The sequence below is a fragment of the Trematomus bernacchii genome, unplaced genomic scaffold (assembly GCF_902827165.1).
Source record: "Trematomus bernacchii unplaced genomic scaffold, fTreBer1.1, whole genome shotgun sequence".
Taxonomy (NCBI): domain Eukaryota; kingdom Metazoa; phylum Chordata; class Actinopteri; order Perciformes; family Nototheniidae; genus Trematomus; species Trematomus bernacchii.
The window spans coordinates 3,556,042-3,570,555 of NW_022987689.1; the positions used below are offsets into that span (position 1 = coordinate 3,556,042).

Genomic DNA, 14,514 nt, shown 5'->3' on the forward strand with positions numbered 1-14,514 from the left:
TAAAATTAGGGAATGTTTTTAATTTCTGTTTTTCAGGAATACCCTTTTTCAGCACCACAGACTGTCAATAACATGGTCTTAAGCACATCAGGCAGTTGGGGGTCAGATTTGGCCAACGGGATTTTATTTGCCAATCATTTTAATACATTAAACCTTGCTTTATAGAACCATTGAAAGGACAATGCTTAGGGCAGCAATTGTGCAGGGCTAGGGTAGACCTTACCTGCTCCAGTTGTTTCTGCACTACACCCTGCTGCTCTGTGACATGTTTGAGCTGCTCAGTGTCCTCCTCCGGGAACTCTCTCCCTGCCTTCTTAGCTGTTCTCTGCTTGGCAGACAGGGCTTTCTTAGACTTCCTGTGAGCCCCAATCTTCTCTTCCAGAAACTTCTGCTGCATTTGAAGTAGTTGCTGAGTCTCCTGGAGCCACTCCTCGTACTGAGCCCTCTGAGCATTGTCTGAAAGAAGAAATGAGGCTCTTTATAAGCAATCTTGACAGCATGAGCAACAACCTTAAATCTTAACATTTCAAGTGCTGACAGACCTTCAAACTAGAAAGTTTCAAATGTATATATTTTTTAGAGAACTTACTGACAAATCCTGGTCCAAAGCTTGGAGGATTCGGTCTCGCTACTTGTGTTAATTTGCCATCCTGAAAGGAAGGTTGACAAATAAGTTATCATATGTTGCAACTTAGATATTTATTATTATATTACATAGCAGCAGTAGTTTAAATAACATCCAAGCAGATTAATGATTGAAATACCTGTCCAAGAACTTGTGGAGGAAGTGGTGGTGTTTCAGGAGGTGGTGCAGGACCAGGAGGAAATCTGTGTCAGAGAAAGACCACAACCATGTACCGTTTACTCATTCAATCAGAGTAGCATTTCTTTAAATATTCGCACAATGTTGTGTAGAGGATGGTTTGGTACTTCACTAGCTTATAGCAAAAACTAATACTCAAACTGCCACTACCAGTATTACATTCTATATTATTAAATACAAAAGTACCAAAGTGAACTTTTTACCTGTTCATGGCCATTGGGGTCATTCCCATGTTGTTCTGAACCATGACTTTGTTGATGCCTTTCAGGGCCACCATTTTTGCTTTCATGATGGGGTCAGTGATGGCATCAAAATCTGTAAATGACAAATAATTCACTCTCATAAAATACTGGCAAACAAAAATGTTAAACTACATGAGAGACTAGAAGTTGTGGCCAAACTTATTTACCAATGTTAGGGAAGAAGGAGTCGCTGGAACGCTGTCGTATCATGGCTTGCATCTGTCTCTGCTGCTGTTGCTCCTGCCTCTCCTGGTCCAGAAGGTCCTGCAGTAGGAGCGGTTGCTCCTCTAGCAGAAGAGGACGGTGCAGCTGCCCCTGCTGACCAAGAGCCTGGTTCAACGCCGCCTGCTGGGCCGGGGTCAAACCGCTGTGTTCCAGCCCAAAATCACTCATAGAATCTTCGTCTTCAGTGTTGGGATCTGTCAGTCCCGAGTTATGCTGAGTGTCAGTGACTTGGTTCTGCTGGGGCATGAGTTTACCTCCTTGACTGACAGATTCACCGATTGGATTTAATGACTGCTCCTCAGGCTGCTGCTTAATGAGTAAACTAGACAGGACCGGGGTGGAGTCAGAGAGCATTCCCTGCTGGTTTGAGGTGAAGGTGTTTCCAGTTGGTTGTTGGTCTGCCGCAACAGGGGATTTCTTACAGTCCTTAACCTCGGTTTTAATTTGTTGCCCGGGTGCCAAAGAAGCAAAGTCCTTACCCCCAGGAGCTTCCAGCTTGATTTCAGCTGAGGACTGCTCACCCGAAGCCTCTGACTTTGATGATGCTGAACTGGATGACGCCTCAGTTCCTGTGCTTGAGTTTTTGTTGAGGTCTGTGTGGTCAGCATGATCATCCATAGGATCACTGAGATCCAGTTCATCATTAAACAGGTCTTTCTTGATGTCATCAAGGTCAGGGTCTGTATATGCAATGATGTCAAATTTCCCAGATGTTAGGAAGTCATCAAGGTGTAGGTCGTTTGTCTCTAGATCTAGGTCTTTGCCATCATCAGCATCCAAATTTAGGTTTTCCAAGTCAGCATCTACCAAGTCTTTTACTTCCACGTCCTCGAGATCTTTGACTGCTGATTCTTCTGCATCAAGTTTCTCCTCATTTTCACTGCCTGACGCTGAGGCAGCCTCAGAATGCCCAGCAGGGGGTGCAGTCAGCATCATAGATGCTGCCATGTTCAGGGTCTCATTTGAAGCAGGCTGGCTCATGGATCTCATCAAAAGAGATTGTCTGAGTGCTTGGTTTCCTGACATTTGGGCATGCTGATGAAGATTGTCCATGCTTGCAGAGAGCTGTGCATGGCCAGAGTGGCTGGCCATGGGGTCTAACATTCTGGGTCCCTGATTTAAAGGGAACCTGGAATCAGGTCCTCCTGGAAAGCCTGGTAGCCTTTGACCCTGCATCATGGGATCCATGTTGCTTCCTTGCATGGCTCCAGGGGGATATTGCATGCGTTGCCTGATTTCTCCTGCTCTGTGTCGCAGCTCAATGAACGGTTGGCCCATGATGTTGTGCTGCTGCACCGGCATACCACGTGGTGGGAAGTGCTGGGGTAGCCCCATAGGGTTGCCTCCCATGCTCTTTGCCATTTCAGTAGACATGGACCGTCTCATTAGGGGAGGGATTTCCTGCATTGGGTGTTGCCCCCTGGGAAAAAACTCTTGGGCCCCATGTGGTCCTACAACCCCGGGTGGAAATGCAAACCTAAATTGGATAAAAATACACATAAATAAGAGAGAACCAGCCAAGCCAGATGTGTGCAGTGTTGTGTTATTGATTAAAGAAATATGAAACACAAAGTTGAATTTTGCACGAACCTTGGTCCCTGATGTCTCATATTAGGATCTCCAGGATGTGGGCCCCTGGGGAGTTGTCCCTCATTAGGGAAAGGGACACGCTGGTCCCCTGGAAAAGGTCCAGGAAACCGCATTGGCCCTCTCATGGGTCCCTGTCCAGGATAAGGAGGAGGAGGTCGGTTGAACATCTCCCCCTGTTGCCCATGGCCCTCCTGGGGCCAGGGACGTGGTGTTCCTGGGTTCATGTTGCCAATAGGATCCTGAGGGCCCCTCTCCTGCCGAATAGCAATTCTATGTTGCTGCTGCTTGAGGATTAGTTCTCTAATTCTTTGACGCTGCGAAGCACAAGAAGTAGACATATATTAAAGCCTTTTTAAACACAATGTACATTTGCAATCTTCAGCTTACAATAATACTGTGCATCTAGTTGTTAAGACCTGGCCTACTTTAATTCCACAGCTAATGCGTAGCAATGCACAACCCTCTGGAATTCCCTACCTGCCAGCTCAAAGCAGGTTCAGGTTTTGTTTGTTTCATTTGTTTGTTCGTAACGTCATGAATGGCTGTTTTTATTTATTATATGCACTGAGTGTAACATGTTATTACTTTTGTTTGGCGTCTGTGGCTATTTAGTTGTTCTGACAGAATAGTAACGATTCCGATTCTGCTCTATACTATTTGTAAGCACTAACTTAATTTTTAAAAGTAAGCCATTATTCCTATTTGATAAAATTACATTTTACCTACTATGCTTTTTTGGTTAATATTTTTCAAGTGTATTTTGTGTAGCTTGTAAGTTAAAACCAAGTCAGCCACACCGATAAAACTACATAAAACCCATTATTAATGTACCTGTCGGAGTCTCTCCTCACTTTCAGCGAGAGCCACACCCTGAGCATCAATGGGAGCACCAGGCATATGTAGGTTGTTGGAGAGTTGGCCTAGATCTTGAGAGCCAGTACCGTTGTTTCCCACACATGACTGATCTTTGATTTCCAATTTCTCCATTGACTGTGGACGAGGTGTCATGGGTGCTTGCTCATATGGATCGTGGCTCGGTGTCTGATTGGGTCTTCTGGAGGGTGACTGCATAAAGCCATCTTCTGAAACACCAGGGTGTTTCGGTGTTAGAGAGCCTGGATGATGGAAAGGCTCATGAAGTCTGCCTTGAGGTGGGGAGAACATATCCTGGCTTCCCATTAGTCCTTGCCTTGGCCCTTGTCTGCTGAGCACATCAGGACCAGGCCGTGGGGTCCCCGGAGGTTGGGCATACGGGTCATTGAGCATTGGTCTGAGGGCCCCAGGCTGGGAAAACATGTCGCTACTTCCTGGCCTTGATGGTGTACTTGTAAATGGCTCCATTGGCCCCCTCTGGTTAGAAAACCTCTCTCCCATAGAGGGTCGTGGAGTACCTGGTGGCTGAGCATAAGGGTCCATCGAGTGGGAGGGTGACATCCTTTGTCCAGGGTGCGACTGATGGGTGAACTGGTTCATCCCACTGGGGCGAGGAGTAGAAGGAGCCTGTGAGTAAGGGTCTGAGGATTGGTGATTTGAAGGTTGACCATAGTTGTCATGTGGACGAGGAGTGCCGGGAGGTCGGGCGTAGGGCTCAAAAAATGGCCGAGGTTGACCACTGAGTTCATTGGATCGTTGGTTTCCTGTTGACTGAGAGAAAGGGTCCCCGCCTGACTTGATGGGACCGGAGGGCTGGGCAAAGGGGTCATAGGTGAAGTGGTCAGGCCTTGGAGTGGAAGGTGCATGGGCATAAGGATTTCTAGACATTTGGGTCATTGGTCCTGGCTGAGCGAACGGGTGGCCCTGAGGGTGATGCTGGCCCATTCTAGGAGGACTGGTGAAGTTGTCGCTCCCAGACGGTCTTGGGGTGTGCGGATGCTGAGCATAGGGGTCATTCTGCAGATTCTGGGAGAACCTGTCACTAGGATTTTGACCTGGTCTGTTGAAGGGATCCTGAGCCTGAGGAGGGGGCATGGGTGTTTTGAACAGAGGGACCGAGCCAGACTCATTACTTCCAGGGAATGGCGTTAGCAAAGGCCTTGAGTAAGGGTCGGACAAGATCATCCTGTTCTGGGCCATGCGCTGATAGGCCTCAGTCCTTATCATGGGTCTTGAGTATGGGTCTCTGCCTGGAGAACCCATTGGGGGCCTTCCCTGAGCCTGACTAGCCCTGGGGGGACCCATGGGCTTCAGGAAAGGGTCCATTTCACTCGTTGGCCTTGGGGTGTCAGGAGGTTTGGCATACGGGTCACTGCTCATGGATGTTGGAGAGCCGAAGGATTCATGAGCAGGAGAGGGCCTCCCTCTGTCCTGCTGCTCCATGAAGTTTGTGGGGGATTTACCAGATTCCACAGACATTCTGCGACATGCATTTGGCCCAAGAGTTGGCGGCCTTGGGGTTCCAACCATCTTGGCATATGGGTCCCATGGAGAAGAGGGTCTGGAGCCAGAGGAACCTGGGGAGAATACCTGAGGGGACTGAGGTTGGGAGGAAGAGCCAGAAGGAGGCGGAGGAGGGGGTCGTAGGAACACATCCTCTGGGGCACATGAAGTGGGCGTCCCTGGTAGCTGCGGCCTGGCAAAGCCATCTTTAGAATTGAGGGGCTGCATGGGGGACATGCTGCCATTGCTGGGCTGGGAGGCTGGGCTCTGGTTTCCACTGTTGCTGCCTTCTCCATCTAACTGCTGCTGCTGTTGTTGCTGGAGTTGCTCATTCTTTACTTGCTCCAGTTTCTGAGTTGCTTCAATTTTGGCTTGCTGTTTGCTCTTCTGCCTCATTTGCTGTGGGAAAGGCACAGTGAAAAGGGGGATTAGAAATCAGAAAAGGATGCAGAAAATATCAGTCTCATGCCAAAAATGAACTGGACCTACTAACCACCAATGTCACCAGGGTTAATGTGGAGGATAGTGCAGTTGTTTATGGAGCTTTACTAAACCACCACTTCTTAGCTGTCTTAATTAACCTGCCGCTGCATTCCCTGACTTCATTGCATACACTCTTACCTGTCTAAACTTCCACTCTTGTTCATGCTCTGACTCTTTTGGTTTCAAAGGGTCTTTAAACAGCAGTTCTGTGTCTAGTGGTATGTTGGGATCAAACACCTCAGGGGGCTGTTGCTGGGGATGGTGCCTCTTCACCGTCTCATTGGACATCTGGACTTTGTTGATGCGCAGGGCTGCTCGGTTATCTCTTGCCTTTTGCTAAACAGCAAATCAATCACAATCGCAAAACAAAAACACATCAAATACAAGATTGCAGAAATAATGCACAAAGATAACCTATTCTATCCTTATTATCTGAAACAAGTGTGATATTTTAAAATGTCACTCGTACTACAAAACAATGTTGTGTAGGAAACATTCAATCCTGTTTCATAGCATTTGTTTCAATATCTCACTTGGCAGATAGGGACTTTAGTAAAGGCAGGCAGGTTCATGTCAAAAGATGATATCCAGCTCCCCTCTTATTAGTCCAACTACCTGACCGCAAACCTCATGCTCAAAATGATGGATTTAAGCTACGACCAATGTTACATCCTCACACATATACGGGTTGAGGACCAACCAGCATCTTAACCAGAAACCTGAATCCTGAATAGATGCAACCTGAAACAGGGTGCAGGAAATCCAAAATGCTAGTTGTTTGGGAACATTGCTACACTGTCTCTTTTTGACCATATCCATCTTGTTTGTAATCCAGAAACATGAATGGAGGTTCCCCCCTCATTGGCTAAAAGTTGTCACTTGATGATGTGTGAGAAAGGAGTCTCCATCCCTGCCACTGGATTGCCATTTTACCCACACCGATTGTTACTTGACCTCTTTGTACTTTATAAGCAGCTCAGGATGGAAGTCATCCTGTCACTGTGTATCAGGAATGTTAATAGTTGGGGTGTGAGATTGAAAGAAACTACCATCATGTAACCAGTGACAAAACACTCACATACATGATTTATTTTCTTTTTTTTAATCAAGGCAGGGTAATTGAAATTGACCCCTTCCAGATAAAATGACCTAGAGTGAACTTAATTACTGAGACCATAGTGAGTTCTAACACACAGCAGGCCTTCCTTTGTTAATTAGTTCATCTGTGAATGGCCGGATTTCAAATCGCATTGGCAAGAGGCAAGACGCCAGATGTGATAAGGGCCTGCCTTCTGCATCCTAATTTGTCAGTTCAAGTCAAAGTGGCAGTTTGATGTCTGTCATGGTACACAGCGTTTTTTCTTTAAGACAGTTGAAGAAAATCTGCAAGTATGATGGTTCTTACCACATATGGGGCCCTGTCTTGGGAACTAGCTTTCCTCCACAGTTTAGCAATTTGCTTTACTCTTGTAGACCAGTCTGTTGAAGGAATGAGAAGAAGAGTTGTCATGCCAACAGTATCACAGAGCATAAAGAATAACTGTTAGAACTGTGTGACTGAAATGATGACCATAAAAAACACGGAGAAAGGGGAAGAATATGTGCGAACCTGGGTATTCTTCCTTTAGGTTGGGAAAATTAATATTGGTATATAGGACGGGTGCTACAGTGGCTAGCTCTCCAAGTGTCTCCTCCTTCTCCCACTTGAGTGTACTCCTTTGGGAATTTGACATGGCTTCAGTCTCCCCTTCAGGTAGAGGTCCAGGGGTTGCAGGGCCGGAGCCATGGGCAGGGGAGGACCATGGATCAACTGCCTCTCTAGGCATCTGATTAAACTTTCTATCCCTGTAAAGACATATGAAGTCTTAACATTCTGGCTTTAAAGAAACAAATAAAATATATTTAAACGTATGGAATATTTGATTGTTTTAAGGAGGAAGGCAGTACATTACCTTGGATTGTCATCGAAAGGCATACGGTTAAGGGGGGAGAAATTATCTGGGATGCAGGGGCCTGCTCCTGGATTTGTAGGAAAGCGTTGGTTAGGTCCCATCATACCATTGATCATTGGCATCCTTGGGAACATGGGATTCCCTACACAAACGATTGAACAGGGTGAATTAGATACATAGATTCTAAAACAAAACTCAAAGGCTACCTCTGACAACGACAAGGTGTTTGATGATGTACCTGTGTTGGGGTGAGGCATACTAGTCCCAGGTGTGGCAGGGAGGTGCCCTGGACCCTGGGGATGAGGCAACTGTGGCGGAGGAGGTTGGCTTGTGCTGGGGCTAAGGACTGCTGTGAAGAGATCCTCCACGTCTTTGCCCTCCAGCTCTGTAATAGAGTCAAACAGTACAAGCTTGTTTTAGAATATGCATTAAGATGGTAAAAAGCTCTGAAAAATTACAATTATTTTGTATTTATTATCAGAGCTAAATGATTATTTTTTGTATTAAAAAGGACACCTGTACAATTTAGCTCACTAACCTGTAACATTTGTTTTAGCTAAACTCTGAATCATGGTCTAAGTGTTATAACACAACTTAATACATACATTTTAACTAGCGTAGTACATCAAGGTTCTTTATTAGTCATACAACCATAGCTACAGAGTAGTTATGTCGATGAAATTCTTAAGTCAACAGTGCAACACAATATTACAGAAAAACTGAAAAATATAGTGCAAGTAAATATTAAAAGTAACTGCAAAAAGAAAGGAATAGTTTAAAAAAAAAAGTGAAATAGTGAAATAAGAGTCTATATGCAAGCTATTTGAATGATATATTAGGTAAATAGATAAATGATTACTAAGTAGCAGAAACATGACATGGTTCTAGGCTGTAAGATGAAATGACAAACCTGGAATTTTGTAAAGTTTGCTGAGGATTGATTCTGAAATGAAAAGAATTAAGAGAAAAACAATCATTACACATCCTGTATGACATTTTTAAATAAAAGTGTCTGTACGTCTGGTCTCCTGCACTGACCATCAGTGACCATCTTGTCCAGCTCCGGGCTGAGAATACCGTCCAGGTGTTCCTCGTGGAGGGATCGAGGAGTCCTGCGGCCGCCGTGAGACTGGAGCATCAATGGGGAGCCGTCTGCCAGGGGCCCAATGTCCAGACCAGCTGTGGAAACACACACAGACATACAAAAACAAATCATAACACGCACGCACGCACACACACACATACAAAGAAACCAACCCGACACAGAACGTGATCATACGTAAATACACACATGAAGTAAAAACATGTTTATTTTCTTAAAAGCCTGAGGAATGCAATCAAAACTGAACAGTATATGATTACAGCTCCTTGGGGATCCTGTGTTGTTTAAAAGAAATGTTTTGGGAACTGTGAACTTTCTTAAAAAGGTACACAAACACTTGAATGTTGGAAATGTTTGCCGCATCAACTACTTTTGTGTTCTGTATTAAAAACCTATCGATTTCTTTAAAAAAGGAAGCTGAGCAACCTTCATCCTCTTGTACATCGCTCCTTGAATCCATAACAAAACCCATACAAATAATATCGGTTACTGCACTGCTCACAGATTATTTTATTTTTTAGTTACGCTGACATTTCTCTAGCTATTACTGCGAACAAATAATTTATATAGATATATATTTTATTTATCAGCCCGTAAGGCATTTAGGCTGAACAAAAGTGTTTTTTTACAAAGAATGGAAGAATGTAGTGCAGTTGTTTTGTCATTCAGACGACCTTCAGAGTCCTTAGGAACTATGAGGATATTCTCAGTAGGATTCTTTAAACTTTTCTCGCTTGTTTCATAGATGCCATTATCCTAAGTTTGTTGTTTTTCTATCTTGAGGACAGCGGTGATCAGGCAGATAATACGTTCTATATAATAACTTATTCAAAGATGTCGCCACTGTGAAAGTGCACACCACACGCATTTGAGTGAACACTGTGCACTGGGTTAGGTAAGCACTAAGCAGTTTATGGGTGTTAAAACAATCTGAAATGTTGTAGAAAAAGCTAAGTATGAAGCAGCTTATATATATATATATATATACACATGCACACTCAAAAAAGAGACACACACTGTTAGGAGAGGAATGCACTAAAGCAAGGGATTAATAGGCCATAGCACCCTTACCAAAAGAAGGAGGAGAGCTGTCAACCTGGAAGGGGCAAAAATCAAGACCTACAAGGACCCAAAACCAGATATAATGAGTGAAAATATAGTGAAGACAGAACAAGCACAACACGCTTCAGACAATGCAAACAAAAGTAAAACAAAAAAGGTGAACAAAAAGTATTGTTAAAGAATGTGACATTTAAAAAAAATCAAGTGGTGAAAGCAAAATTGTCTGAGGGAATTTCTCAACCGATTTTGTGAACCCACGTGACTAAATATTTTTAAATTCTTAGCACTGTGACTGTCTGTGAGATATATAACGCACCAGAGTCACTGCTTGATTTTCCGAGCATTCCCAGGATGTCTGCATCACTGTTCAGAACATCAGAAAGATCAACTAATGGTTCCTCAGACGTCTCTGTAGATGGAGGGGGAAAAAACAAACAAAAAAGAAAGAAAACCAAATCGTCACAAATCATAATTGAAGGTGATGTTGAACGAACATGAGAATGTGGTTTGGAACCATTTGAAAGCCACATGTAGAATTAAATCCAGAGTAAATAAGAGAATAAACTGTAAGTAAACAATAGCTGGCCTCTGAGAGAACAACAATTAACACTAAAGTTATATGCCAACACTTTTATAACTGATTAAATGGAATGTCACAGGAATAATGCCAAAAATGAGAACATACTAAAACATATTTAAGTTGGAGTAGCTTTTCTCCAACTTAAACATCATGGATCCATAGAGATGATGCAAAATGTTCTTCGCCCAAGCACAGTGATTTCTATGTTGCAGTCTTGTCTTATTATCCGAAGGTCACATTCGTCAAGGTGACAGTGTTTTGTTTCTCTAAACTGTGAAACAGATGGTTTAGTTCATATTTTGCACACTATTTCTTCAACTGAAAAATCAGTCTTTATATATGTTGTCGTACCACCACTCAAGATACCTTTCCTTTTATTTTCAAACCACACTTCTAAACTACATGAACAGTCGAGACCGACCAAAAGTTTTTAGCAGATGGAGAACCCTATCCTTACACTGCCTGACAATTATTTGATATGAACCACACTATGTGACACAATACCCTACAATAAGATGCAATTCAAACATTAAGTCGATTTCAGTTCACTTCTACTGCAGTTTATCTACTAGCAGCGACAGGGAATTCATCAATACTCAGAAAACATTAATGATAGTAATAGACTTCGACTGGTGTGTTGACAAACACTTTGATGAGTGTGGTGATGCTCCATTTTGCCCTGTTGGTGTGCTGCAGCACCAAAACTGGGGAAACGCTGGAAGGAGTGCAGGTGGCAGGTATAATGCTGAATCTTCTCCGCTGATGTTAAAACAGTGACTGTGCTTCGTTTGTAGGAGGGGTTGCATTAAGTGTACTATAAAACAGGTAACGACCATGTTTGCAACATAATAATTTGTCTGTCCACCATGTACAGCGACCTTGGGTCCCGTGAAAGGCGCTTTATAAATTCCATTTATTATTATTATTATTATTATTAATAAACACACTGTTGTCATGTCATTGAGAGCGCATGACATTTTCATCATTGCAAATGCATAGTTCACTCTGGACAGCTTTAGCGTGTTTGCAAAGACAGGACAAGGAACAAATGTCATTTAGGTCAGAGCAAGGGGCATGTCATATAATAAAGAAAGGTTAAAAGGGCAAAAGACAAAGTGAATTGGCGGGCGAGACAGAGCGAGCAGAGAGAACAGAATCAGAACATTACTTTATTTGGTGTTATTATTATGGAGTGGAATTCTTTAGTGTATAGATAAAGCCACAGTTGAACAAATGACCCTGTGAACACCAGAGATTAACCTTTGACTCTAGGACTGTTTTTGAATGAATGGTAGAAATGCAGTTTGAACATGTGTTTAGTGGACCTTTGTCCTACTCTTTTACTTCTGTGTGAAAAGGGTCGATACTCTCATTGGGTGATGACAGTTGCAGAAAGAGGGTGGAGAAACCGAGGGATAAAATTCCTTGTTATACGAAATGCCATATAAAAAGACACCCCTGTTGTGTCAGGCTTTTTCAATACCTGCATTGACTCGTTACCGGGTAAAAAATTGGTCTCAGTTATCCGGTAATATGTCATAATAGAACAACATATTAAATAATGAATAATTGGCTTTTTCCGGGGAAACTAATGCAATGTGTATACGTACGTGCTGCTGCTGGTCTGGTTTGAAGGGATGTTGCGGAGGCGCTGAGCAGAGGGTCTGACGAAGGGTCCAGGAAGCTGGTGGGGAGGTTTTTCCTCTCCCCTTGGCTTTGCCCTTCTTCCAGTAAGCCCGATTCCCCCCCCTGTTGCCTGTTCTGCTTGCTTTTGTCCAGTAGGTCCTTTCCGAAGAACGCCTCCTGAACATGACAACACAAAGCACCGGTCAATTCCCTGTGTTGACACTTTTATTCAAGGGCTGTTAACTTACCTTTCTTGACATCCTTCTTGGGAAATACATGACCATGTCACAGAGAGCTTATTAAGCAGACATTGAAGGCCCAAGAGAACTGACCAAAGTGAAACAGAGAAGCTCTGGATCTAACAGTCATGTTGCTGCTGACCTCACTTTTGTCAGCACCTACCACCCCCAAACCACTTATACCCACAAGTCATCTACTATCCTAAAAGACATGTAACTGCAGCTCCCTGCTGCACCGAGACATTAAAAGCCCAACGTGTTGCTACTTCAATAATTAATGAAATGTGCTCCACTGTGTCGGACCTTTAGGTTGGACTGACTGTGCGAGATAAAGAGCAGCACTGACAGCTGCCGGTGTCTTAATGCACATCACATATCTATGTTTTGGCCAACAAAAGGTGACACTGAGATATCGGCTAGAGACTTGGAGCCCTGAAGTCATCTCCAGTTAAGCTTTTGTATATCAATTCACATCCCAGACAGCAGCCATTAAAGAGCCCGATCACAGACGTGTATCCTCTACAGTGAGTTCCTTTAGGCGGTTCCTCTTTTAAAGAAGCTCACAGAAGGGGCACTGTGCACCAAGGTTCTGTAAGTGGTTTCTAGGCAATGTTCTTTGGATTTCAAACTGTCCCAAGGGTGAGATAAAAGGCATTTTATGAAGACATGGCATGACAAGACTAGACAATCTGTGCATATGAACAGGAGGCTTGCATAACAATAAAACAAAAACGAAATTGAATGAACGGATAACAAAGTTAGAATATCCTTGGTCACAAAAGTTTTTTGTCTGCAAAGTAAAAATATGGCAGTTGTGATGGAAAATGGCTGATTTAAATAAAAACATTTTAGTTTTTAGAGCTACCTTTTGTAGATAAAATACCCCAGAGGGCTTTACACTAGTTTATACATGTGATATTATATGCCCACCCTATTTACACACAGTATTAGTTTAATGTTCGTGTCAAACAGCATGAGTTAGCGGACCTGCAGGTAGGCGGGAAAAGCTTCCTCCAGTTTTGTTTTCTTTTTCCTGTAGCGCTTCTTTATTTTTTCTGGGACCTCTGGTCCAGGGGGCATCTCGTCCACAGGAGTATCAGGCAGAGCCTCTGACCATCCTGCAACAAAGAAATGCCATTACATGAAAACATTGTATACATTTTAATACAGGTGCGAGTAGATATGATTGGTGTACAGACCCTCATCTTTTCCAAAGGTATTCTCTGACACGGAGCCAGTGGAATCCTTTCTGCTCAGGGATCGTTTGGCTTTGCCTGGACCTTGACCTGGACGACTCCTCTGGCGGACCATGAACCCACCAATGCCTTGAAAGGAGAAGTTACATTTTATTATTATCAATAAATCAAAACGTATATTCAGCGAAAAATACATAATTTAGATGATATGATTTGAGTTGTATGACGTTTCATTGTAATGGTTCTATTAATTGTCTAGTGCATTTAGCATGAAGGCTCAGAAAAGCATCATAGAGCCCTGTGTACATCAGAGGCCCTGAGATGGCATTGCTTTGCTACATCTACAGCGTCGGGCATGTACTGCACCATTTTACGCTTCAGAGGAGCTGTCTCCTTCAATCAGGTGCCCTACCCGGCCGGTACGGTTTCCTCTTCCTCTTCTTGCTGCCGTCGGCCCCCTTGGAGTCGTCTTCTGCTGGCTCTCTCTCCATGCTGGAGTCAGACTTCGCCTCGCAATCTAGGAGCTCCGCCTCTACATGAGGGAGAGAGCATTGATGATGAGTGACAGCCCTGCGGCAGAGAACCCCCCCACCAGGCTCCTCCACACAGCCACCAGAGTCAACTCTATCTGAACTGCACACAGTGGCAGGACATTAGCCTGATTGAAATTAAAATCACCAGTTCGCCTTCATTTCAGTCAGATTTTTATTTGTATTTTTTTTTTTTTATAAATGGCCAGCTATATTTTGACTTTAACATATAAATGTATGTGGCTAGATTATGAAACTCTTTTTTAAATGAATTGCTATTGATTAAATAAAGCATGAAACCATTTCTGTTTATCTTATGCATTTTTTTAGAAACACACTTTGAAGAATAAATACAATAATAATTTGATGTATTTGTAAAGCAAAGGAAAATTAGCTACTAGCAGTTTCAAGTAATTAATTTTGCACTGACAGTACGTGTTCTGTACTGAGCTAATTCACATTTTATCTGTCTATCATTGAAGTCAAAT

At 43.4% G+C, this 14,514-nt stretch overlaps 1 protein-coding gene across 6 annotated transcripts in view; it reads right to left on the reverse strand.

Annotated features, from left to right (window-relative positions):
- Positions 1–14,514, reverse strand: part of kmt2cb (lysine (K)-specific methyltransferase 2Cb) — a 63,001-nt gene that overhangs the window by 13,100 nt on the left and 35,387 nt on the right. For 2 of the 6 annotated variants that reach the window (XM_034137079.1, XM_034137075.1), the window contains 20 exons: positions 13,909–14,028; positions 13,500–13,625; positions 13,288–13,418; positions 12,046–12,238; positions 10,172–10,264; positions 9,865–9,912; positions 8,730–8,870; positions 8,602–8,634; positions 7,930–8,076; positions 7,692–7,833; positions 7,349–7,584; positions 7,145–7,218; positions 5,878–6,075; positions 3,712–5,655; positions 2,881–3,194; positions 1,233–2,767; positions 1,027–1,138; positions 765–828; positions 590–650; positions 224–456 (listed from right to left, as the gene is read on the reverse strand). In XM_034137079.1, the coding sequence (XP_033992970.1) occupies positions 224–456; positions 590–650; positions 765–828; positions 1,027–1,138; positions 1,233–2,767; positions 2,881–3,194; positions 3,712–5,655; positions 5,878–6,075; positions 7,145–7,218; positions 7,349–7,584; positions 7,692–7,833; positions 7,930–8,076; positions 8,602–8,634; positions 8,730–8,870; positions 9,865–9,912; positions 10,172–10,264; positions 12,046–12,238; positions 13,288–13,418; positions 13,500–13,625; positions 13,909–14,028 (5,945 nt within the window). The remainder of the gene's footprint in view (positions 1–223; positions 457–589; positions 651–764; positions 829–1,026; positions 1,139–1,232; positions 2,768–2,880; positions 3,195–3,711; positions 5,656–5,877; positions 6,076–7,144; positions 7,219–7,348; positions 7,585–7,691; positions 7,834–7,929; positions 8,077–8,601; positions 8,635–8,729; positions 8,871–9,864; positions 9,913–10,171; positions 10,265–12,045; positions 12,239–13,287; positions 13,419–13,499; positions 13,626–13,908; positions 14,029–14,514) is intronic. The other 4 variants (XM_034137078.1, XM_034137077.1, XM_034137081.1 and 1 more) reach the window with 4 other exon arrangements.